We start from the raw sequence: 27,857 nt of genomic DNA, 5'->3' as shown, positions 1-27,857 counted from the left end.
GCCATTACGTGAACATGGGATCCTGCAGGCGCTATGTGGCACAAGACACCAGCATGCAACAACCCGGGTTTATCTCACAGCTTCCGTAACACAGAGGACAGATCTGGATCATATACAGATCTAAAGATTCATGTATATGGAGTAAGAAATCGAATGATAATAAATAGTACATGATTTAACTCCATCAACATAGAGACACACCTCCCTTCGTGCGCGCTCACAGGCATGCGCGCGCCCCCTACCCCTGACGTTCTCACCTACATCAGACAGCATCTGTTTGGAAGCTGTCGTTCCTATGGCAACGTCAATAAATTCATTTCAATTAATTGTGTCCAATTATCTCGAGACGGAGATCCTCGCGGGCGCGCGCACCCTCCGCTTTTTTCCCACTCGCGAGGAGGAGGAGAGCGGACGAGCACGCGCGCGTCGCTCCATTCATGTAGTGCGTAAAAACTACTCGGGAGTTACTACAGGCGCGGGGGGAGGGGGGGGGGGCAGGGGGAGGGGGAGGGGGATTATCCATGCTATAGAATGTGTGCCATGAGCCGCTCACGCCTCCGACGCACCAAGGGGGGGGGGGGGGGGTCGGTGCCATGGCGGCCGAAAGAAGCTTCCTCCCTCCCGGTGCCTCCAGCTCACCGGCACCGGGGCTTCCGCTCGCAGCGCACAGGTGAAGGTTGAGGACTTAAGTTAAGAACGCACCCTGGAGGCTTCTATATGAACACGGATCAGGTCCGACATCGACCACAAGGAGCCAAAGAACCGAACCCGACGCTTCTCTGGCAGGAGGCGACATTTGTTTCCAATTTACCGAGGCACCAAACTGAAGGAGTTATGCGTAATACAAACAGATCCATGCCACGTAATGCTCCGTTCTCAAAGCCAAACGACTAACCGATGAAAGGTCCCTCCATATTTCTCTACACTGTTAGTATTCTTTTGTTAAGGAGTATAAACATGATCAAGCAGAAGGATTAAAGATGAGCACGTCGTTGCAGTACATGAACCTGGTGCAGTCACCTTCTCCATTTTAATCAGAGACCGAAGCTCTTTCCTTCTTTTAACCTTTACAGTCGTTTGACACAAATTCATCAAGCTTTCTTCATAAAAGCAGCGAGATCAACAATGTTGGCGTTAAAAAGTCAAACAGCACTTCACACATGAAGGCCACTCCCTGCTCCAACAATGGCTCAATGTTCACTTCGAAGTCCACACCGACGCGTGGACCGTGGCATTAACACGTTTTACATAAAGAGACTAATTTGGTTATTTTTAATATTACAAGAAAATTGGACACTCAATGATTTTGATTTCCCAAAACAGCTTTTTGTAATTAAACTGACATATGGTTTGTAGTCTTTTTATAGCTTATTTCTTGCCTTGCATTATTTGACATGAAAAAAGAATATACTTATTTAATATTCCAATCTGGCAGTAGAGACTATTTCCCTCTTTTTTTTCAAAAATAGTTGAGAGAACTGGTAAAGGTAAAACCAAGGCTTGACCAAGAGCCTGAATAAAAATGTCAATTAAAAATAAGTAGATAAGTTTAATAAGAAAAAAAGGGAAATTGGTGAATCTTGGTGTAGTTATAACAGATTTGTAATATGCGATTGGTTTTAATATGTGTCAGTACACCTACAGCTATTTTTAAACATCATTCAAAGCATTTAAATAACCAGTTTTGCCATTTTTAAAACTGAAAAGACAGTAAAGCATTTCAAATGCATGGTGATGAATTTTCAAAGGACTTAAATGAAACTAACTCCAGGATAAAAACAAAAGGGTTTACTCTATAATATATTCTGTATTTAAAGCTTTTTCTACATGAAGGCCTAAGTGACATGAATGGAATTCTAGGACATTAAGAGTAGTAAGTAAAGCAGAAAATGAAACATTCTAATCTGTTCAAATTTTTGACCACAAACAAATGAATAATAATGACATTTTAAAGGCATTTTAACTGATTAACAATTTACCTTTTCAGTGTTTAAACCTCAGACGCAATCCAGTTTACTGGTTTGGATATAATACACTTGCTGATTGTTTATAGTAGATCAAAAATGAATTCATACAATATTTGTTAAACTGAGTCTTGAAAGTTTAATCAGACGCATCCTGTTTGATTTTAAGTGCTAAAGGGAACTGAGGAAAGGGTGAAAAACATCTATTTTTAACTTGTTTCGTGATAGAGTCACAAGTGAAATGCTGAGGAGGTTTCTGCTGCAGCTGAATTTCAGCAAACACACAGGACACAGTATGATAGGAGAACAGAGTGAGTAATAATGATGTTTGAAATCTTAAATGTCCGTTGACAGATGCAGGCCCCAGTCATTTCAATCCTTATGTACAGTGTACTTTTACTGTGGGAGTTAGCTTTCTACCATGAAAGTCTCTATACCTCCACATACTGCAATGATACGACTGCTATCAAGCTCACGAAAAACTATGCAGTCAAAAACACTAATTTAATGACAATTTAATAAATATTAACAATGAATCAATCTTTGATAACTATTGTGAAACCATAAAGCATTTGTAATAACTAACTCACATCTTATGCTTTCTTTAGTTATTTCCTGTGGGTTGAAAAATATATTTTTCTCTGTCAGTGTGTTGTCAGTATTTCTGTGAATGGGATGGAAAACCTCACTTGATTATTGATCAAATAGATTATACAATAAAAACAAAGATTGCTGCCATTTGACTCTTAATGGCAACACAGAAAAGCTGATTGCATAAAAATATGTGTAACATGTTCATGATTGTGATTAGTATTTTCTGGAGGCTTTTCTACTTGGACTGAGTGAATGTAAAGCGACCAGGGGCCCAGCCTCTGTGTGCGCCCCTTTTCAAAAACAAAATGGGGGAGAGAGGAGGAAGACAGGAGGGAAGGAGGGGGTTCCTGCTTTGTCTAAGTGATGCGTGTGTGTTTGTGTGTGCGTGTGTGCATGTGCTTGTGTAAGTGATGTCAGGCTTCACTTTGTTTTGAATCAGCATGGAACAGGGCGGGACCAACGGCAGCCTATAGAGAAGCGGAAAGGAAGGGAGCTGTCTCTATACCACAAGCGCATGCATGTACGCACACACTCATGCACACACACCAGCCTCGCCTCCCTGGATTTCATTTCCTTGTTTGCAGCTTTGAACAGCAGAGGGCCGACTGAGTCACCATGATCCTCACGTTGGCTCTTCTCATATAAATCCTGCAAACGATGTTACTGAAATATTAGAGGAAATGCTAATCTAATGGGGGAATTAATCCTGACAAAGAAATGTTAATTCTTCATCCCACTTACCTGAACGGGCCAATGAAAAACTGTTCAAATACATGAGAATATCAGCCTAAATACTACTATAAATACCGTAAATTGTAATATTAAAATAACAATAATGCTTTACAGAATAGAAAGACATGGTAATAGTTTAACTAGGATAAAGTTCAGATTTTGACATTCAACCCTTTTCTTGAAATCATACCACGGGGCAGGGCCCGCCCCAAACCTTTTTTGGGGCTCTAAGCAGATTTGAGTCTCGCTCCCCCTCCTCAGTGTCCCTGTAAATACGGTGAATTATGTCATCATTTCTATGGTCACATGTGGTCTCGAAAGGAAAGTGCTGCACGTAGATGCACTGTATGAATGTGTGTGTGAATGGTTGAATGGCAAAAACTAACGTAAAGCACTTTGAATGGTCATCAAGACTAAGAAAGCGCAATAAAAATACAGACCATTTATATCTAATGTTTCTTTAGCAACCACAACCCTATATAGCTTAATTAAAATGTTCTTTGTTCCCCCCTCAGTGCACATGTGTGGCTCTCCTGCTTAAGTTAAAGTTTGCCATTGGCCCTTTTCTTCCTTTGCCCTTATTATTATATGAAGAAAGATTAAGTTACATTAAAGATCCTCTACAGACATGTTTAAAACTTGAACATGCTCTGGAAGAAATAATTTACATCTGATATGAGGGCTTTTTGTGGAAACAAAATAACAATTAAGCAACATTTTTTTGTTACAACAAATAGCCTGCCACCCTTGCTTTAATAAAAAAAATGACACTTTTGAAAAAAAATAGAATTTCTAAAAACTAAATATTAGACTATAAATGTTACTTGACACCAAATGTCTTCCAATTTCACGGAAATGTCACTTTCAGTCCATTTAACTCCTTAGTAGGAAACAATGACTCACTATACTATCTTTATTTTATTTTTCTTAGAAGAATTAAGTGCTACATTTATCGAGGTCAGTGGAGGTTGGTGGGGTGGACTGTGACTGTCACACCTGATTTCTGGGTTTGCATCCTTTCTGCGGATACATTCAGGCAACAAAGCACTTTATTTAAAGTTAGTTAAGATGGTGCTGTTGGTTCAACAGAGTTGTGAAGGTCTAAAGAGAATTATTGAACAGTTTAACTTTGCTAAAACCACAAACAACTTGATACTGTGCTGCGAGATCAGACACCTTCTTTTACTCGAGTTTCACATTCATCGTATCTGTGACTATAATTTAAAATTACTATTATACAAAGTGTAAACAGAAAACCTATCCTTGCTATTGACTCCAGTGTTTGAAGTCGAGCTTTGAATCACCTGTTTGGGTAACTTGTAACTAGACCTAACTTGGCTTAAAATGTAGGAACATGTAGTAACAAAACCATGCTCATTCATCCGTGTGTCAAACTGAGATCAAGGTGAGCAGAGATACTTTCCCACCTCAGCAGGTAAATGTGAAAATAAACTCTTTGCACAGTGAAGCTCCAACCACTACAGAAAACACCTCAAAGGAAAATGTATTTCTTTGTGGCATTTTCTACACAAGCCTCATTTTTAAACCACATATCACAGATAATTGTTGCCTCTGACTAAGCTCAACAGACTTATTTATGACAGTGATTCATGGCAAAGGCTTTTTTAACGTGGTTGGTGAGAAAAAAACGTTTACAAATCATTCTTAGTTAAAATGATTAAATCAAAAATATTAAAATATATAGAAAATAAATTCACTTTGTGCAACGTCAGTAGAACCTCCATCAAGACTGTACAGTAATTTAAAGCCCAATCAACAATCAAATCCTCAGACAAACAATTAAATAACAAAGGATTTTTAAAATGATCATTTAGAAGTAGGACATTTGCATGAATATAATTCAAAACCTGCTCTTTTCAGTGGGGCTGAGACAATGAGAGGATTGAGATGTTTTCTTCTGAAAAACTGTCACCAGATATCTACTGGTGCTCTGCTTTCTTTTTCAGAGTCCGCTGGCTGTTTCCCTGCCAGTTCGACGACAGAGATTTACTCACACATACACCGAGCAACCGGATTCCCTACATCTTACAATTACAGCCTGAAAATAGAGTTGTATTATTCATTTCTGATCAGACACAGATGATTTTGTCTTTAGAACCTTAGCTGTCCAAAGATACAGTTGTGGCAGTCATCGACATAATGAATTCTACTGTTAGAACCTGCCGATTCATTTTCATCTTATCTAAGTACGTCCATTAAACCGTCAGAGTATTTTCTCCAAGGCTGCCACCCGACATAGCAATGTACCGCTAGTGTGACACACACACTCTTTCCACCAGACCACGTGAGCGAGTACAGTGGCTGTGATACGGCACACCCACCGTTTGCACACACCCACTTTGAGTGGGGGGAGGTGAGCACACATTACTGCACTGGGGGAGGGGACTCCTCTCTTTCTGGCTTGCTCTCGCCCCCTTCTTCTTCTTGGCTCTCTATCCTTTGGCTGCCTCCCTCTGCAGCTCATACATGCCTGCATATGTGCCTGAGTGTGTGCGTGTGTATGTGTGTGCGTGTGCCGTAGCACATGCCAGTGTGTCAGACATGTGACCAGCAGGCAGAGCCTCCATTTTAACTCTTTGAGAATCCGAGTTGCATGGAGAGAAGGGGGAAGGAGAGAATCATGGGGGCAAAGTTGACAGACGAATGATCAGCTGAGCTGTTTTTCTTCTCATCTTGTGTTTAAGTGATTCACCAATAAAGCAACTATTTACATCATGAAATAAATATGGCTGCTCAATTTTAACATTTGTAAAAATCAGCTTTGAGCTTCTTCGGTGACCAAATCCACACTAAGGGCTCCAACAAGGAACGCACACATGCACGTCTTTGTGGGGGTGTGGACACTCTCCCGAACAATCGTGCACTGAAATGTTTGTGTACATTGAAAATGTATCCTTCCCGCTGCAATTACAGAACATTGTATGCATATGGGTGTAGCCCACTCAAAACCTCCCAGAGCCTTCGAACACTGTCAGGATGGATAAACAATTGTTGTAATCCTCTAAAATAAAACAACCCTGATTTGCATGGTGATTGGCCAGTTGTGCAGAGGACTGAAATAAGGAAGGGATCGAACTTCTCTGTTAAAGGGGGACTGGGAAACGTTTGGGTCACGGCAGCCACCGCAGATTGTTGAAAAAGTAATGAGCAGGTAAGGTTAAGGCTCCAAACTCAAACATAATAGTGTTAAAACACATGACTTGTGCAACTTTGACCTCTAAAAGCTCCAGAGACTTTTGGAAACGTTACTGGTCCTGTTTTAGTTTGAAAACTGCAGCGTTGTTTTTCTGTCTGGACTGACAGGAACTGAGACTTATGGAAGAAATTACATGCTGAGGCCCACATTCTCTTCCTGATTGGCTCATATCAGTCAGGACTCGGTTACCAGCCGTAGCGAACGAACCCCATTGTGCAGACATTTTGCAGAGGTCATGTCTGACAACAGCGTTATGGTCAGTAACAGTTCCATCTCAGGCCAAGAGAAGACACCCCTGTTCTTACTTTTCACTCCTGCTGTTACGGGTTTCTAATATAATCTGTAACTAAAAGACACTTTCAGACATGAATTCCGGAGAATGTCCGTAGAATTTCTCTGGAGTTGGCCTGCACATTAACAATGCAGCAGGAGTTTTTCCTCCGACACAGACATCTCCGGGATGCAAAAAAATGTCCTCTGCATAGATCACACGTCTTTGTTTACATTACATCAACACTGGCGTCAGCCCTGATCACCAAAGCTTTCTTAACATCTTTGTGTTTGGCAGCGCTTTATCAGTCTGAGATATTGGTTTTCTTATTCTTTTTTTCTTTTTAAAATCTTTTTTGTGTCCGTTGCGTGTAAGTAATGTCCCCCACTCACTAGAGGGGAATTCTTTAGAGAATGTACTGCTGTGCTCTAACATGGACTCATTCGGACATTCTCCGGGGTTTTGTCTAGCACATTTGCGTTCTCACGTACAGCCGCTCCAGAGAATGTCTAGAGATTATCCGGAGTTAAGAGAATGTCTGAAAGAAACCAAATGCACAATCTGCTTCCTGTTTACACCATCATGCACATGACCAGATAATGGTCATGTGATGTGTTAGCAAAGATTATTTATGATACATTACTAAAACGGGGGGAGATATTTATTTAAAAAATGCAAAGTGCTGATGGAGCCTAAGTTGAGAATTCAAAGTGAACCCAATTTGTTTTGTCTCAAATAGCAAAAGGCCTGGTATGTTTTACATCCAAAAACAGAGCTGCTCAAAATTCTCCAGAGTGGACAGGAAAGACTGAGGCCTTAAATAATACACGTAAAGCGAGACATCAAGTGGAGCACTCAGCCTGTGGAGGACAGCTGACTTCATTACACAGTTGTTTCATGTCTTCTGTGGCTCAAAGTTTCAAAAGAAAAAGAAATAAGCCTGATGTCATCTCACCTTGGGCTTGAACATCTTTAAATTCTAAGGCTGTTTACAGACAGGAGTCCAGAGAATTGGGTTAGAACTTTTCCCAGACTTTGCCTTTCTCACATGCACAACATGGTGGGAGGTTCTCTGAACAGACGCGTTCACAACAGCAACAAATTCTCTGCATTATTCAGGAATAGAGATGGAGCAGCCGGACTTACGAGGCAGAGATCGGAAGTGACGTATTAATTCTGATTCTGAGATCACGTGATCATGTTTCCAGACGCCGACACCATCGTCTGCTCTTATCACCGCAAACTCTCTTGACCTCTTCTTCATTTAACCTATGATAACTTGATAATGTTCATATTTACTTGACCAGTAGCATTGTAACAGAAAATAAATTAATAGATAAAGTATGTAAATTAAATATGTTAACTACTCAATCAACTCGCCGGGATGCAAGTGTTTTGAATTGCTTTTTCGTTTTCTCTAAATTCTATGCTCACCTATTGTGTCATTGTGTACAGCATTATCTTATCTTATGATCTAATCAGGAATAAACACGGGTAAAATAAGAGTAAACTCTGTTTTTCTCAGGCTTTAGAAACTAAATAAAACTTTGTTGCTGAATCCATCTTTATTTAAACATCAAAATCAAATTAAGGGTAGCAGATATTGCTCCCCTCTTCCAGTTCCTATATCCAAAGCTGATAAACCTGGCGCTGTGCTGGCTACCGGCAATGGAAGCATGACAGACGGACAGACCGACTGGAGGAGCAGACTCAACAAGTCATCTGAAATTACTGGCCTTTGTGCTGGAGCCCAAAGTGCTACAGCATTACTCTATTTTGGATTGAAAAATAACTCATTCTAGGTCTAAATATAGAGGAGCCAGTCTGTCAAAGCATTTATCACTTACATTTTTATCTCACATGAACACACACTGAGAGCCACTGTGTCTTAATCAGGAACACAAGCATGAGGACAGGGACCCAAACCCTCCAATGAATGCACTACCTCACCGATGAGCTTTGAGAAAAACAGTGTGTTTTGTGGAAAGTTGGGGCAGCTGATAGAATTTAATTTAATTTGATAGAATTAAATAAAAAATGAAAATGACTTAATTCATTATAGAGAGAAAATATCCATTTGAAATAAATGCATAAAATTTAGATCTAAAAGCTTCAGTGTGTTCCAAAAGCGGACTGAAACCTTTCCAGACTGATATTTAAAGTAATTCAAGTCAATGTATTTTTCATTCACACAAAATCCTGCAGTGGGATCCGAACAAAGCAGTCATTTGCATTATTTTAGCCATCATGCAGGACATCACCAGAACATGTGACAGTGAAAAAAGCAGTGGGGAACATGAGAAACTGAATATCTTCAATAAATAAAACTGAATAGATGTCTTTATGTCGCACAGGAGCTCTGTAATCACAATAATCATTCAGAATGGGGTTTTTCAGGCTTCAAAGCAGCAAAATGGAGTTTATTTCACAGGCTGACGGCTTCTGCAGAAAGGGCAGGAGGGAGGCTCCTGTTGACTATAGATTAAATGTTAACTCTTCATGTCTGCTTCTTTTGGCGTATCAGTAATGTTATAGACACGTTACTTTTTCTTAATCCCACTCTTTGTGTGTTTGCAAGATAACACAACTTTGTCGAGATGATCATAACCAAGATTGCACTTCCCACCAAAGACAGCGACGACGCGTACCACATTGTTTTAATCATCAATAAAATCTCTGGGGGGGGGACAACAATGCGACAACAATGCGATGAGATTTGTAAAACTGTATTTCAGTCTTAATTAAATATCTTAAATAATCTTGTTATCATCAGTTGCGAAAGGACAAACCTATCTTCTTTGGGAAATTACAGAGATCAATGCCACAATAATAGTATAATAATAAACTATTGTTTAGCACTTATCTATAAAAGGGTACAAAAGTGCTTCACAAATGCACGGCAAAAAATGTACGAACTAAAATAAAAGCTATTCAATTCAGTTAGATTTTAAGCACCGAATCATAACATAATGAGGTCAACACCTAAACATTTGTAGAGAAACCCAACAGTGGTAAAGTAAACATAGAATTTCAGTCAACGGACCAACTGGCTGACAGCTCAGACACACACAACCAGGAAGAAGGCAGCACAGGAAGTTAGAAACTCAGACTCTCAACCAATCACAGGCCAGTGTGAACATGCCTCCCGGTCAAGCCAAAGCTGGGTGCCCTATAGGCTCCTTAACCTCCACTTTCTTTCTCATTACTGCTGTAAAAAATGTCAAGAATTTAAGAGCCCCCACCCCCTCTTGCATATACACACACACACACACACACACACACACACACACACACACACACTTCAATCTGATGGTGCTCAGATGGGGGCAGAGTTAAAGGACAAGAAAAACTGAGGAAATAACTAAAGACAAAAAGCAAAAGGGAGGAAAAGTGTTAGCGAGGGAAAAACAAACAATAGGCTGTCCAACAGTTTACAAGAGGCCCACTGCTTTCCGAGGCTGAGGAGCTGGGGGGGGAAGCCAGCAACCATTTCAGTTTAGATTTGCTTCCATTGACAGAAAGAAAACGCTTCCGTTTCTGAGACGAACAAGTAAATAAAACTGGGGCTGTGGGTTGAAAACAAAGAGTGAATAACTCCCACAGTTTCTACGTCAGAGAACACACACTGAGGAAGGTATTCTTAGACTGCATCTTTAACTGTTTTTTCACTTGTGTTAATAGTTTTTTTATTATAAAAAACTACAACTTTTAAAAGATAAAACGCAATAACAGGAAAGTACTGAATACTAAAAACTAGAATGAAGGTTTGTGTTTATATACACTTGAACTACTTCAAAATTGTTTTAAAATTCAACAACTTATAATTGTATAAGGTGATACAATGTTCTGTAATCAATTGTTTAGGTTTTCTGTTGTTCAAAATTATAAAATTACCAGCTTGTTTCTGTTGTAATGACAAAAAAGAATAAATTATCTTCTCCCCAGGGTTTTTACCCATTTCCGATTTCTCCCTTTTTTAAACTTCAACTAATTGTCTGATATGTTGAATCAGATGTGATCCTCGTAAAGCTTGAAAATGTATCGTATACAATATTACTAATAACAAAGGATTCTTCATTTGTCTAACATTTGGGTTCTTAAAAATACCTGTGTCTGGGTTATTACAAATGTAATTTATACTGTTCCTAAAACATGTTAAGTTATATTCAGCCTATTCCAAAGATCTTTGGTTGGGACAAAGCAATCCAGTGAGTGTGACAGCTATTTATAACAATTTCACGCAGAAACAATTTACATTTATAGGATCCATGTAGTACTAAATAGGAAAATGGCATTGGTAAAGTACAGAGGAAACCATCTATACTATGTGCAGTTATCTTTGGCCTAAATGCATGGCACACAAGCAGTTGACTTACACAACAATCTTTGAATTTTTAAAAACCTCAACATGTCCACAGGTGGGAAGCCAGTGAGTGATCATTTCCTTGTCACGTCCCTGTCTCATCCCAGGTTATCACCTAAAATATAATCATGCATGTTCAAATTTACTGATGAAATATCATCAGAATTCTCTCTCGTGGTGAATTCTGCAGAGAATCTCCTGCTGTTTTCTCACACTGCCCCCCCCCCCCCCCCCTGGATAATGTCCTTAAGGAAATATTAGAGTTCAGTGCAAAAATGTCTGAATGCAGCTTAATAAAATCGCCAGAGTGTATGAATGTATTTAATGATGCCGACTGGTTTAAAATCTGAAAATACCTCAGTTCTAGGGGGTTTGTTGATTTTTAATACAAGCGTAATGGCCTTTATTTGGTAAGTCTATATAAAAAGAGTCACATTCGGTGAGAGCTGCACTTCTGAGTCACACCAAAACACAACACAGTTTTCACTTGATGAATTTATTTATTCCAGACTGATATAGTACGAACGAGTGTTGTTTTTTGGTGTTTTTGAATGTTATGTTAGTCAGTGTCCTCCTTCGACATATTGAAGGTCATTTGCTTTACTGTTTTACAGTGGGACAATACAGCCTTAAGACATTTTGTTTCTCCTTTTACAAATCAATTTTTTCAAATAATTCTATATCTGTAGGCAATACACAAGAAGAGTTCCCTTTACTGAACTTTCTCAGGCAATTACTCAATTTAAGAAAACAACAGTCTCGTTTTACAGAAAACTAGCACAAAAATCTGCAGGATAGTTTCCAGAAATCTATATTAGTTTGTTATTGCAAATTTAGATCGAATGGATCTAATTTGGTCATGGCTTTGTTTAATTTATTTTAAAATAAATCTAACACTCAGGCCCACATTTCAATTACATACAGACAGATTTAAAGTGGTTAAGTGGAATTAACAAAAGCGATCATGGAGCTTGTGTTGCAGCAATAAATGATGACAAAGGAACTCCACTGACTCCGCATTTTCAGAGGAAAGGGTACATACAGTATAACATGGTTCAAATATAATTCCAGGAAATGCAAATTTGTACAAGAGATGTTTTAATACCACAAGGATAATACAAATATATATTGAGGGATAAAGTTGCATTTTAGTCTTTTAAGATGGAAGCAAAGGAATCAAAACACAACCTCTTGGACTAAACAACTGTACACAGTTATTCTTTGCAAATGTTCCTTTAGTAATGCTGAGTTTTTTTTACATTAAATCTAAAAATAATATTTAAGAGGAGTTAATTGTCAATGAGAACCCTGCATTACTCTGGTGTTCTGTTTTAAGTTGAATGAATTTGTCTCAAAATCCTTGAAAAGGCGACAAAACTCTATTTAATGATTACTTACTTAATAGTAAATGTTGTTATCTGGGATTTATGTGTTTTGTTGTCCTCCCTGGTTCTGAGCATTTTTCCCTTGAAACTACAGATACAGTCGATTCTTATTTACACCATGTCTCTGTACAACACAAGTATTAAAGAGAATCATATGACTACTGCTGTTATACAACTACTGAGTGTTACTGGAACACATGTTGGTGCCTTAAAAAAAAGAGAGAGAGAGATGGAGATCATCAAGGGCTGGATCTATTTTACAGGTATTGAAAAGGTTTACTGTACGCAAAATACACACTACACACAGCACAAACACACACACACACAGGATGACGTGGCTGAGGATGACCACCAGGGAAGAGCTCCAGGGCGTTTTTTACACTCATGTACATGCATACAATCTCTACAACACACACACACACACAGATATGCACAAGAGGCCCCAGCAGACCCCGACCCCTGGGCCCCAACCACCCCCCTCCCAAAACAACCCTCCCTTCCCCCCTTTTCCTTTCTTTATGTTTTTTTCCTAGAAAGCTGCTCATGGCTTGCGATTGAAGCGCTGGTGCAGATTGCATGCGCCCAAACGTTTGCATTATGTGTGTGTGTGTGTGTATACATGTGTGTGTGCTTTTGTGTGTGTGTGTATAGAAATATATATATTTGCCTAATTTATTTTTTGTGAGAAACAGCAGAAGAGACAGCCAGAGTGAGAGAGGGAAAAAAAAGAGCGAGAGACACAGAGGGAGAGTGAGAGGGGGGGACAGATGGTTAGAACTAGAGAGAAGAAACAATCAGAAAGATGGGGCGGAGCAGAAGGAGAGAGGTGGGGGGAAGTGGGTGTTTCCTTCTTAAAGCGCCAGGACTCATTTACCCCTTCACCTACATAAGGCCTACTTGTACATTAGAGAGATAAGATAAGACCTTTGTAATTCCGGGTTTATTTTTCATCATTACGATCACATACGCAAACCACCAGTGTTTCATTTACAGATTATTGAAAAAAATAAAATACAAATGTTAAAGTTTAATCAGTTTATTCTGAACATACTGTGTGTGCATGCCCACAGCCGTTCACCATTCACTATAATCTATCCTTCATTGGTTAAAGGCTAATTCCAGTGACTTAGTAAAGTGAAAACCTACAGGATCCTACATTGCCCACAATGCAATAGCACTGTTTTAGCTGGCTCCCCTTCCGGGTAAACAGCCAGGTCACTCTAACGTCACGCCTCCATTTGTGACCGAGGAGGTCTGTTTTGTATTGTCTGAGCCCAAGCTGATAACTGCATTGACGTCGCCATGACTTCATCAGTCGAATTGATCTAAAACAGGGTCAGGACTGGATATGCCAAAGCAGCAAAACAGGCGTCTTTTTTCAGAAAAAAATGCATTTTTACATTAAATTAGATCACTTCAACCATAGCCAGAGGGGAAGAGGAAATATACAAGTCAGAGGAAGACCAACTTCATCTTCAGTAATATCGATCACACACACACACACACAAACAATGAACAAGCTTTGGGGCCCTATAAGCAATTATATATACACGTGAAATTAAATCTTAAATCATCTAGTGACAACAATCAATAAGGAAGACACCATCTAAAGGTTCAGAAGTTGATTTTTATACAACACACAGAAATAAAAGTGGAGGTGACATATTGAAATGCTTTTCTTATAACAATAACGTAAATTAAAGATACACCATTATGGTTGATATCTAATTTGTTATTTAAGTACATAGGTGTAATAAGTAGAGTGCAGAGGGACCCCTAGCATTCTGGTAAATAGGTTTATAGCATTTAATAATAATCATTATTATGATTATTCACATGATTAGACCATAGGTTGTAATTTAATTGATGGTCAAGCTAGGCCATATATTAAATTCTTCTATTTGTAACAAAGCATCATATTTTACAGTTTTTTCGTATTTAAATTTGTGGTGCATTTAACTTTCGCCGCCAGAAGAATGCCCCAGAGTGGAATGTAAAAATGATTTCCTTTTGGGATCAGTACGTCATTACAAGTATTTCAAAGCTTCACATTCCATTGTTTGTGTGTTTTTTCAATCAACTGATTCACCAATATGAAATAGTAAAAACATTCCTATGACTTCTCACAGGCCAATTAGATTTAACGCAGAACCTGATGTTTTTGCTTTAAGACAAAGAAAATTCACCAGTTAGCAGAGCAGTTTCCTTCTTTTTTTTTCTGATTGATCACTGCAGGTCTTAGGATCGTGTTTCAGTTGCCAAATCCTGCAGGGATTCCCTCTTTAACTTTATTAAGAAAGTAATAAATGTTCCAGGTTACAACTCGGCTAGATCCTTTTTTCCATTTTTTCCACTGTAGAAAGGCAGTTTGGCTCCAGTCAAATCTAAAACACATGCATCTATGTGTGCAGTCACTCTCACTGGACCCCTTCATGTGTCTGTCTGCCTTTAATTCTGCTGCTTGCTCTGGTCTCACTCGAGGAATGGTGCAGAGAAAATGGCAACACGCCAAGGGAGGGAGGGAGGGAGGGGGGGTGAAAGAAAAAAAACAAGAGAGAGCGAGAGAGAAATGAACATACTGTACCATAAAGAGGGAGAGAAGAAAGCAAAAAAAAAAAAAAACCACACAGTGAAGGCATGAACAGAGAGAGAGGAGGATAAAGTCAGTCCATGCCTGTGAGGGAGGGAGGAAGGAGGGAGGGAGGACCTCTCTTTTTTTAAGCTGCTTGCAGGTGCTGCTGCCAGACGATTGGTCGCACCCCCCTCACTGCCTCCGCCCACCGTCCCCTCCTCCTCTTCCTTCTCTCCAGCCATGAGAGGAGAGGAAGGCAGCCCATGGTGTGCTTCACCGAGCCCCTCTCTCTTTCTGTGTGTGCTGCTGTGTGAAAGCCCCAACAATCACACACATTTCACACACAGTTTACATAATGTACAGAAAAGGAAATAAGGAATGCTGCTGCCGCTCCTCTACTCAGAGAATAGAAAAGAGGATATTTATATATCCTGTAAATCAAACTAAATACTTACATAATTCTCTACGTTTTGCTAAGTAAAAGAGTGAATGGAAAGACCAATACAACCTGCCTGTTAACCAGTTCCCTTAAGTGAAAAACACATCAGGTTTGAACGCAAACTCAGACAAAAAGGAAAATCTGATTTTCTGTATTTCTAAAGACTGGAACTTCCTGCCCAGACGGTGGCGGGAGACTCTGAACGAGACACAGTATGAGCACTCAGAATGTATAATGTGAAACCACGCAGGTCTGAGAACAAATCGGGACGTCACCTTTCCTTTTCCAATCTCAACAACCGTTTCCAATAAGAGCCATTGAGGCCACCAAGGCGAGGTGAGGTATGACTCACATGCATCAGCAGGATTTCAGCAGATTCTATAGGATTCTGAGCCATTCTAACCTGGGGTTAAAGCATCCACCCTGCTCAAGTTTCCTAGAGCAAAACATCAAATCCCCACCAGCTTCATTCCTTCTCAAAGTGATTGATTTGATCACTTGAAAGATATTAAATCCAAAACATGATTGCATTAACAACAGTGCCATTAAGGTAATCAAGGACATCTTAACTAGTTTAAAGAAAGCAGAATCACTGTGGAAGTGCACTGCTTTTTTACACAACACACACACACACACATATACTTCCTGCAACACAGATCATTTTTTTTATTTTGTCATATTAAGTAGACTAATTGTGCATTGCCACGGACATTTACAATGTGTGGGAGGTACAAAAGAAGCTGTGCCATGCAAACACACAATGTTTATCTGTATATATCACAAAATAATTATTTTCACACAAGAGGATGGTGCAGCCAAATGTTTCTTACATATTATATGTTAAATTCTTATTCTATTTACACTAATTACGTAAAGACTTTGTTGCAATTTTATTTTATGTGTATATATATATAAATCAAATAAAAAGGTTCATTTCTTTTTCAAGCACAGATTTTACAGTAAAGGGAAAATGCAAGTCAAAACTGAGCCTGAATAAACTTTTTTTAGGGGTGAAAGATCCAGGTGGTGGAAACAGAGCAGGTTTAGTGTGAGGAGGCCGACATGATGGTAAAATCTGTGTAAGTGATGCAAAATGACAAAGCTAAAGACTGAGAACAACTGCCCATTACAGCTCATTGGGTCAAACTGTGTCATTTAAAAGAGAAGAGGGGAGATGGTTCACAGAAATACTGAGCTGGTTTCACTTATCTACAGTAGAAATTAGAGAAAGGTGTTTGGTGCAGGCTTTAACGTTGTCCCTAACTTCAACTCCTCATTTCAACTGCTTCCCTCAGCCAAGTGTCACAAGGCTTTATCACACACTGCACAACTCATCTTAAATCAGCATTTGTGTACATTAATGACAAATAGTAAATACATGAATTTAAGTTTGACATTTCTCCACCACAAAAAGATTAGGTGCAGGGAACGTGTCTAAGTGATCCACTGAAGCAGACTGGGAGAAACAGTTGAAATCTCTGGGAAAAAGAGCTGGTTTAGAGTTCACTTTTTTCTTTGTTCAGAAAGACAACTTCACATTTGGGTGTGGCCTGGGTCGTAACAACACTATTAGATTAATATAAAACAATGACCCATTTATCAAGAATCCGCCACTTATTGTGATGGTGCAGAGGAACTACTGATATAAAAGATATATAACAACATTATGCATAGTTGCATTTTTGTAGAGGCTATGTTAAATAAAGTGAGAATATTAAGACTGGTTTCCACTATAACCTATTAGAGTGAAGTGTTTTTTCAAAGTGATTTCCCTGTCTGTGGTCGGACGAGGCAGAAATCCTTGTCTTATTATTCAGTCCCGACGTTTTATCAAACCACGCTCATTATGAACTATCAAGACGGATTCTTAAGACACTGATGACAGTGGATATGTTGATATGTCCCACATTCAAAGCTCCAGGGAGCAACAAACAGGCTGGTTCTCGAGCTTCAGGCGCCACGCTACACTAAAATATTCTACTAATTTCACAGAAGCGTAGGACATCAGTCTTCCTGAATATTACAAAGCAAAATAAATATGTCTTTCAATTGAATATCACAAATTAAAATGATGCGCTTTAAATAACAGCGACCCAATTTAAAGATTTATTGAATAATGTCAACATAAATGTGACAGAGTTTATCAGACAAGTGGGCTGGAAGATGGCGAAAGGACAAAAGAAATGCACACAAAACCAAAGTGTTGTTACTGTGGTTCATGAGGATCTTTGGTTAACTGATGGAGGCTGGGGGGTGTGGATGGTACTTCACAGCAAAATAACCGTCTTTCATCCATACATCATAAGGGAGGATGAGGAACAGGGGCGGGATGAGAGGGACAGGATCTGATTCTGCCTTTTGATTTTACAACACACACACACACACACACATATACAGACACACACAGTGCTTGGCAATACATGGTGATGCACACCATGTTATTTTTTTTATTTTCCTAAATAACAAATGTGTTTTTATGTCAGGGTTGTGAAATAAAAGATTAAAAACAACCGCATGTTTAGTTTTCTTGGAAGGAAATATTTAAAAACAGTGTGTGTGTGCATTTGCCTCATACTACAGTCGATTTTGATTTATTCCTTTCTGAGAATTGACCTTTTGAATACAGTGAAGCTCTCTTGCTCACCTCATGATCAACTGACTGTCCACACCAAAAGTCAAAGCTACCTAAGAAATTGGACAAAATTATCTCTGGTTTTAACAAAGTCTGGCATGTTGCATAATTACAGCAAAACGCAACAGATAAAAGGAGATGGTGTCCACTGACATGGTGTTGAATGAACCAAACACTTTTTACAGCTAATTATTGTATAATGTAGAAAACAAACACTGCAGTAGATTCCATGCATTCAGGCTGCAGATACAAAAAAATAAATTTCTCCAAGTTCCCCCCAAAAAAATCATTTGACTCAAAGTTTGACCTTGCTTCGTTTTATACTTAAGTCTCCGTAGAAATAATACAAACAAGTCAACTTTCTTTTACTTTCTAAATAATTCCAAATTCATTTTGAAATTCTGTTTTGTTCCTGAAAATCAGATTTTTAAATAGTGAAAAAGATGTTTTAATAAATATGTACTTTACCTAGTTAAGTAGTGGTTTTCTGTAAATGTTTAATTTCATTTTTTAGATGCTTGTATTAGTTCAGCAACTCTAAGCTAATTCTAACTTTAAGATAAAAGGAAAATAAATTGTAATTATAGAGAATTATATAATCCTTTTTAATGTTTGCTTCTTGAAGACTGGACCAATACGATTTCAACACAAGCATTTTATTAATCAAAAGCTGAAAATACTTAGATTATTTGGTTTGTGTTGTTTAGCTTTACAGACACAAGCAATCTCTCACTACAGACGTTGTGTACATTTGGGTCTCTGCAGACAGGATGGCTTGTTCTCTATCAATGAGCAACCCCCCCCCCCCCCCCCCCACTCACACACACTCTTATACATACAATTCACCCCCCGGCCCGTCCTCCCACTCCTGCTCTCCCTTGCGACTCTTCCCCTCGTCCTGCTCACTCTCTCGCTGACCTCCCACAAACCTCTCCAGCCTGACACACATTTCAGTCGGCCTAATGACGAATATTATGACCGTCTCCGAAATTTAAAACCCTTCCATCTCCATCTTACAGCAGGCCCCTGTGATACACCCACCGACCCAGAGCACACACATCCAGGGGTCTGGCTCGAGTGGGTGGGGGTGGCATGGACAGCGCCCCCTGTAGCCTATAAGGGGCTCAACACTGACTCTTACAGAACAGAGAAAATTACTTCCCCGTGCCCCTCCCCCCCAGACCCTTAAGAAAAGGGTTTAGTTCCCTCTGACCAGCGGCCCCTCCCACACAACACACACCTCCACTGGGATTCTACAACATAGTAAGCTGCACACACCACCCACTACTCTCAGCAGCAACTAAAACAAACTGTCAGAATTGGACACGACTGCAGTCAGATTTAAAGGTAAAGGTCAAAAAATGATATGAAACTGAAACCATTTGTTCATTAGTTAGTGGAAAACTAGTTACTATTAATTATCATCTTGCCTATTTAGTCTAAATTTACACCTTGTGAAAACAATAGATTTGTTGGCTCAAATTAACATTCAGAATTAGACTGCTGTTGCGTCACAGAGGGGATATTTTAAACATAAACACTGAGCAAACATAAAGTTATTCAGTAGATTTGTGATGACTCAAACATTATGTCCACATGAATGGGTCCAGCAGTTGAGCAGATGTTAGACATAAATATTTAAAGAATCATTGTGGGGCATCATTTTTCTCTCGTTAGCCGAAAACATTGACGGCCATTTTAAAAATGGGGCTTCAAAAATGTGTTTTCCATCAAATTAATCCAGTTCTTCTGCGTTCATTTGTTCCAACTGTAATCCTTTTAACATGAACAACTACTGGACTCTGCTGTTTTACTACAGGCCAGGCTGGGCACTGAGGAGACCCAGTACTATGCACTACAGTGAAGGAAAAAGAAAAAAACAGCAGCCTGTGCAGTGTTTCTGCTTGATTCAGAGCTTCGCCATTTTACCCTCACTGGCTGACGTGCAGTGACTCCCCTTTGCGTGGAGGCACCACGTGTTGTGGAGCCACTGAAGGCCTTGGCTCGTCCATGTTGGCCCCTCATCTCACAAATCACCTTTATCATTATGGCTCTTCAAGGTTATCACACAGGAGGTCTGGGACACTGTGCACGACACACAGCACCATCAGAATAATTTACTGACCCACTGAGAGATTATAAGAAATTACAGCCCGCTGCCATGTTGGTTCCCTAAGCATGACGAGTGACCTGTTTCTGCATAAACAGTGAGATTCAGCCTCCCTTTCTAATGTCAGTCAGCTGATTAGTTCAATTAAATGTATATGTATGGTGCCAAATCATAACATAAATTATCTCAAGGCACTTAAAATAGTTAGGTCCAGACCTTAAAAAAATATAGAGAAATCCAACAGATCCCACACACTGCTGACATTTGTTTGCGCCACAGTCATGTTGCAACATTCATGGCTCTGAGCAAGCCCCCAAAACCAGCTCCATTTCAAATATTTGGCAACATTCACAAAGATACACAAATAATGTTGAATTTCATTTTCAGCAAACAAGTAACCACAAGACTGAAATCTATGAATACACACATAAGCACACATGTGGCCAAACAGCAGAACATGGAGAGCTGAGCTTACAGCTCATCTCATATCTGTGCCAAAGGTTACAGGCATGAAATATGGTCTATAGGCAGATTCCATGATACAGTTTAATGCAGGTCAAGTCTGGCTGTTAAAACCAAGCAGCTGATCTGCAGTGGACCTGTCAGTTAATCCCTGTAATTTTATAAAAATAAATAAATCAGCTATAATGTGTCTATTAACAAGCTTTACAGTCAGTTTGTTTTATGGTCAAATGTTTACACTATTCTATATTTAAAAAGAGAAAAAATAAATGTTAGAATTAAAAATAGCTGAGTTTTTATGAGAAAAGAGTGAGATGTAACTGGAGATGTATGGGAAGTGTATTCAGAATTTTGAAATAATGTAATCACATCAAACTCTGCATTTAGGGTGGAAATATAATTTTACCATGCCAAACAATACGTGAATCCGTCCTAACGGTTAGGATCGGTTTTTAAAACGACTCTTGCAACCTAAACACGTAAATGGACGAATTTGGATTTATGGTTTATATGTGCCCTGATATGGCTGCACACGTCAAGCTCGGATTTTGTTTAAAGTTACAATGAAGCTGCTGCATGACACGCAGACTCGTCACATGTGAATTTCCCTGTGTATTTTTGAAATCCCGTTCATGAGCAGGGGAGCAGAGGGTTGGACCTGGGGCATGCTGTCACTGCTCAGTTCCACAGCAATGGCCGACAAAGTTGAAGCTCAACACAACCACGCCAACAAAACAACAACCCGAAACTAGTGTTGGCGGACGCAACTTTGCACAGTGGCCGCTGCGGTCAACACGTCACACTGGACCCACACTTTACAGCGAAGTAGTGAAGGAAAAGCGTGACAGTCAGTAAGAGTGCATGCAAGAAAAGGCCCTGGAAGAGGTGATGCAACACATGAAAGGGGGTTAAGAGAGGAGGGGGAGGGGGGGAGTGTGCACTGTTTAGTACCTTTGCTTCTTAGGGACGGAGTGCTCGACCTCGATGCGCTTCCCCTGAAGTTCCACTTTACCTGCAAGAGAAGGACGAGTTCACCATCAGCTGGGGCTACATGCTAACGGTCATGTGTGTCTGTGTGTGTGTGTGGTGGGGGTTGGAGGGGGGGGGGCTGTATTGAGGGTATGTGGCTAAAGCAAATGGCACCTTACAGCTAACTTTTACTTTGAGAGCTGCGGCTGAGCCAAAGCACCGAAGAGACGCTGAACCATGTGAAGGGGTCAAGGTTCAAATGGCCCCAAAACACGACCTGGAAGTCCCGGGGGGGGGGGGGGGAGTGGTCGTCACCCTGTGGCCCACGATCAGCCACTGAAGACCCCCTGGAGGAGCCACATCTCCACTGATATTAATTTTAGCCTCCAGCTGGCGGGTGGGTGTTTTACAAGATCTCCACCGCGGCTGCTCGTGTGGAGCACCAGCAGCTCTCAGGCATGGCGACCTTGCCTCCTCCCGTTACATACACCCCCCCCCCCCCCCCCTACGTGTTAGATCACGAGAAATAAGCCACGGAGCTCAGGGCCTGAGCCGGGTGCTGAAGAGCTGGCCGCGGCCCCTAGAGGAGCGGTCCCACACCGAGGTGGAGTCCGGGGCCTGTGTGGAGGAGCAGGCTCCACAACACAAAGGGGTGAAGCTGTGTTTTATATCTTTGTATCACAGTCGAGTTAAAGGGGGAGGGAGGGGAGGGAGAGGCTTCATTTCTACACCACAGGAGCCGGCGCGACACATCCGAATGCCACTCACGTTCACGTTTTAGCAAAAAGACACAGCACTGAATTATCAGAACGACCATTTGAAATGAATAAACCTTCTTTATAAGGATCCGTATTGCAACGTGCAGCAGACCGCTCAGCCTGCTCTGTGTAGCTTTACGTTCACACTACTCCTGTCCCTCCCCCTTGCAAAAGTTGAATGGCTCCCCCGGGGCTGTCGCTCTCCGCACACCACAATTCACCCAGTCGATAAGAATCATTGCGATCATCATTCTGCATGTTCATGAAGAAGCCAGGAGTTGGACGGGGGTGGGGGGGGGCAAAACCGGGGCACGAAACCCGGGCTGAACACCGGCAGTGCACCGCTCCCAGTGCAGAATGAATGAAAGTAACGGTGGAGAGAGAAGTGGGGTGTCGTCTTTTTGTCACCGGTCCACCTGAACTCACCGGAGAAGGTCTCGATCGCCTTCATGGCCCACTGGTCGTCCGGACAGTCCACGAACGCGTAGCCGGTTTTCATGAGGAACTGTCCGGAGTATTCGATCTTGTGCTCATCGAAGGTTTTGCCCAAGTCCTCCGCGGTCACGCTGTCGCTTAGATTCCCAATGTAGAGCTTGTGCATGGTGGAAACTGTGTATGTGTGTCCCAAGTCCAACCAAAAAAAAAAGAAAAGTCAGGAAAAAGACAAACCCGGGGAGAACTCAGATTGAAGCCAGCAGCGGAGGCAGAAAAAAGTTCTCCTGATTTCGGCAAATAGCGCAACAAGACCGAGTCCCACTGACTGGACGTGGAAATCACGCTGGGTCGCTGAACGGAAAAAAGAAAGAGCCGAATAAATGTAACCAAAAAAAGAGAGAAAGGGGGGGAGGATATTAATTCTCGACCGCAAACTACAAATGAGATTTTGAGAAAAGTGTGTTTAAAAAAAAAAAGAAAAGCCGATGGGTTTGGACTCGAGCTATAGATCCAGGAGCAGGAGGAGAAGAAGTGGAATCCTTTGACTCGCGGCCCCAGCAGAGGAATACCAGCAGCAGCCTGTGGGCTCCGTACCGCTGAGCAGGAGGAGGGAGGGATGAAGGGCTCCGGTGGAGGAAGAGTGGGGGGGGGGAAACTGTGGCAGCAGGATCGAGTCCGGAGAAAACGCCCCCCGCCCCCCTCTCTCTCTCTCTCTCAGTGGTGACACCGCCCCTCCGCCGACTCCAATTCACGTTTTTTCTCTCTCTCTCTCTTTTTTTGTGTTTGCAAAGAGGAAAACACGTGGTGCTTTTGGAGTAGGTTGGAGAGAGGAAGGAGGGGGGGGGGTGTGTCCCTCTCTCCGATCTTATCCCGGGGTATTCACCAGAGGAGCGCGTGCGTAGCCTACATGCGACCCCCCCCCCCCTCCACCCCACTACGTACTGTACGCGTGCACGGCGCGGGGGGGCCCTTTTTTTACGCACCATGACGTACAGGCGAGCACACACATGCGCCCTGGTACCGCTCGGGCCGGCGCGGGCGGAGATAACAGGCACCGTAGAGAGATGTGACTTCCTCCGCTGCTCGGTCATGAGATCTAACCGCCCAGCATCCCGTAGGGTAGCACCGGGTTCTTCTTCACACCTAATCAACCCGGGCCCTGCCTCCCAGGTCCGGTGGCCCGGGACTCGTGTCCCCGCCCTCCCCCGTGAATGTGACATGAATACGGTCAAGTTGTCGTGACCTTTCAGAAAATGACCTCTGGTGAACCGCCCAGGTGTTTGGGGAATGGCGGAGGAGAAGGACCCCGGGCTCAGGGTGTTCACCTCGGGGGGCCTAGGGGTGCTGCGACCTGGAGACCCTCCGCTTACTCTGACGCACTGTTATCTCCGCCCGGGGCCTCATCCACTGCAACTAGAACGCACCAGATATGGCGGCGACGACAGCACCCGGTGCCGGCTGGTGAGGAGCAGGCGGGCGGGGGTTCTCTGTGGCTCACGTTGGGTATTAAACCGAGCCGCCCCCTCTGCTCTTCAAGCACTTTTTCCAACATGGCTACGGTTACTGCTGGCTCACTGAGGCCATGGCTTCCAACAGATGACTTCACATGCAACTTCCGCCTCCTCCATTTTGCCGCACTCCTGCAAAGTGGCGCAGTCGCCGGGGCAACCGCACCGCGCGCACACACACAGAGCGCGCCCCTCTGCGTGGAAGACGGCTTCTCAAAATGGAGGCAGAGAGGCGCACAGGCCTGCCTGGCTCTCCACACACACACACACACACACACACAGCCTGGCGCGCTGTGTGTGCACGTCTCCCGCTCTCCTGTGCTGGTTCACATCTCTCAGGTCCAGGATCGGCTTCTCAAACCCTCCGTCCTTCTCCACTTTGGAGGCACAACTGCACAGAGGCCCGGAGGCGACGCGTCCTCCGCCTGGTTAGAAAATGGCTTCTAGCCACAAAATGGATCCAAACCCTGGGAGTTGTGGCACAGTGGCCTAACTGTTGCCTCGCCACGTCTGACCCTACACACACGAGGGCCTTTTCAAATAAATATAGAACTGTGTTTTTGCTCAATAGCATATTTTGGAATAAATAAGCTGCTGTGTCTGTATTTGGTTGTACTGGCGTCAGACGGTAAAATGACGTCATGTTCTCTATCTATTCTGCAAAGTGGCCCTCTACTGTAAGTAAATACGTAAGCTTGTTAAAAATATTTCCAAGCTATGATTACATTTGTTTAATTCATCCTATATGTAAACATTGTATTGGTCCTGGAGCTACATGTAAGTACAAGTATCATATTATTTTAAATTAATGTAATAATCATGTAACATAAGGACTTAATACATCCAAGCCAGAGTCATATATATAGTCATATATATATATATGTATTGGATTAAACAGCCTGAAGTGCAGAATATGGAGTAGAGCTATTATAGTGAATATGTAGTAATCACATAACATGCAACATATTTTGAGGCTAATGAGTGAAAGATGAGCGAATGACCTTTACCAGTGTGGTAGCAAAAAAATCTGTTACATTCACACAGTGATTGAGATCAAGACTACACAATAAAATAACAGGAATTCTATCGCTACTTGCTTATCTATCATCCTCAGTGTTTTTATGTCCCAGGACAACCATGTTCTTAAGTTACCTAATTAACAAATGGACATTCTTTTTTATGTGTTTTACACATTTCCCTTTGCAGACTTAAGGTTTTCCGACAAGGAATTGATCCAATGAGCCTCCTTAAAATGATATTACAGTTTTTTTCCTTTTGCAGCACACCCTTAATATTGCACGAGCACGCGCTGCACTTCCCTTAAATGAACAGTGTTGTCACTGCCCTGCAGCAAAGTCCCAGAAGTAAGAATGTGAATACAGCCACTGCCGCAACTTAAGTAAAAGCTGTCTTTTCTCATTTTTCCTTTATTATTTGTCTATTTAAAACCATGGTTTCTCCAAAATACCAGTGGTGTACAGTCTTTGTGCCTGAGCTAGTGTGTTTTTGACATAAGAATCAACAAATACAAGCTGCAACAGGTGCATCAGGCTTGGATTCATGGCTTGATGATTAAAATTGTCACAACTCTAGACATTTTGCCTCTGATGGGATTTAGTGTGCATGTGCATCCCATCAAGTTGAGCTATATTGTCATAACTTCTACTAAAAATGAACAACCCAAATCTTCAATATATGTATAACCATAGTATATTATATATAATGTTGGCTTTCGTTCTTAAGCGTAAAAGCCTTGATATATAAAATAACTAATTTGCAAAATACAGTTAGACTAGATATAACCACATAACTTAACAGAGATTCTCCAGTAAAATATACAAGCTCAAATCTGTTATATTGATACCGTATTTGAGTAACTGTACTTGTTTACATTCCACAACTGCACATCCTCTTCTACTCCTCGGAGAAAGAAACGTCAGGAAATAAGTTACATTTTTTCTTCTCTTGCACCTTAAACACGGCCATCAACAGCATCAAGAGACACTGTCAACAGTCTTCCTTTCAGTGTGTGTGTGTGTCTGTGTGTGTGTGCGCGTGTGTGTGTGTTGGGGGATGGGTCGATAGGCTAGGGTCAAAGGCTGTGGAGGAGAAACAGGGTGAACTGGGCGGGAATGCAGGAAGAGAGACAAACTGCCTCAGGGAAATGAAAAAGAGGTAATGTTCAGCTCTTCTACTTTGTCTTTCTCTCTCTCATTCTCTCTCTTCCCTCCTTTCTTCCCTGATATCACTTTGTTGTCTCTTTGAAATGCTGGGTGACCACAATTCATTTTTCTGATTGTGAAGTGATGCTTTTACAGGTAAAATCAAGAAAAGCGACCGAAGTATACTAATACCAAAAAGATCAAGTACTTGCTGTTCAGAAGGGCTTGAGTCAGAATGATACGTGTTATGATGCATCAGTAGATTTTTCTACTTTTCTCTATCCCCCAGCACAAAAAAATCTAATTTGATCTGGTGTAAAATAATACATCATAGCTTTCTTTGCTGAATATTGTTTTGCATTAAAAATGAACCTGCAAATTAAGTTATCGAACATGTAGAGTGGTGGAGTAGAATGTGGCCCTGCAGCCTAAATAACTGTTTGGGTTTGTTGACAGCAGAGATGCCACAGGTAAAATCACTAACTCAACCGGTTTGGTGACAACACTGTGGTTAAAGAATGGTGGGGTTTCAGCACAAAAACAACCTGGTCAGGTTACGCAAAAAAAACACAAGATAGCTACTTTGTTGAGGTTAGAATAGTGCCGTCCTCCCGGCTACAGTAAGGTCATAGGTCGGTCATGGTTTCAGGACACAGAGTTGAGTGAAGTCCAGTGTTCTGTGTTCACAGACTGTGTGGCTACTTAACAACATCCCCTGACGTCCTCATTTGCTCAACATCATAATTACTTTGGTCAAAAGGGGACTTTGTCTCTTCGGATGTAAATATGTTGTTTTGGGACATTTGAAAGACGGATGCTGTCTCACAAGACTGCTGATGTCTCACATGGCCGGATGCTTCATGTAAGTAACCATTGGCACAAACAACCAAACAAACTGTAGGATTGTTTTTTATGGGACTGTCTCGGTGCAGTTTTTAAATTTAAAATGTACTTATTGAAGTATAAATCAAATATTCAAGTGAAAGTACAAATACATTAAGTACAGTTTTCAAGGAAATGTACTTCATTCTTTTCCACCAGTGATTCGATCTGACTCTATCTGATACGGCAGATTTCACACATTATAGGCTACCAGTGCTTTCAATGTTATAAAGCACAGGAGACATCAGGCACAGACAATGTGGCTCATGTCTGTCTCAGTGGAAGCTCCTCTGTGAAAGAGTCCAGCTGAAAATGGAGAGAGAGAGAGAGAGAGAGACAGAGAGAGAGAGAGGATACTGACTGCTACATTGTCGTCCAACCAGATATTAAAGATGGAATCAT

The 27,857-nt window shown here is 41.3% G+C and overlaps 1 protein-coding gene across 1 annotated transcript in view; it reads right to left on the bottom strand.

Moving 5' to 3' along the window:
• The window catches only part of igf2bp1 (insulin-like growth factor 2 mRNA binding protein 1), a 45,959-nt gene extending 22,890 nt beyond the window's left edge, over positions 1 to 23,069 (bottom strand). Inside the window, exons 1-2 of the mRNA XM_061090324.1 lie at positions 22,895 to 23,069; positions 21,693 to 21,753 (exon numbers count right to left, since the gene is read on the bottom strand). Of these exons, the coding sequence (XP_060946307.1) occupies positions 21,693 to 21,753; positions 22,895 to 23,069 (236 nt within the window). The remainder of the gene's footprint in view (positions 1 to 21,692; positions 21,754 to 22,894) is intronic.
• Positions 23,070 to 27,857: the final 4,788 nt, after the last annotated feature.

This window comes from Limanda limanda, chromosome 17, assembly GCF_963576545.1.
Source record: "Limanda limanda chromosome 17, fLimLim1.1, whole genome shotgun sequence".
Classification (NCBI taxonomy): Eukaryota; Metazoa; Chordata; class Actinopteri; order Pleuronectiformes; family Pleuronectidae; genus Limanda; species Limanda limanda.
The sequence above is the reverse complement of the archived record's forward strand: the minus strand, read 5'-3'. Positions and strand labels throughout refer to the sequence as shown.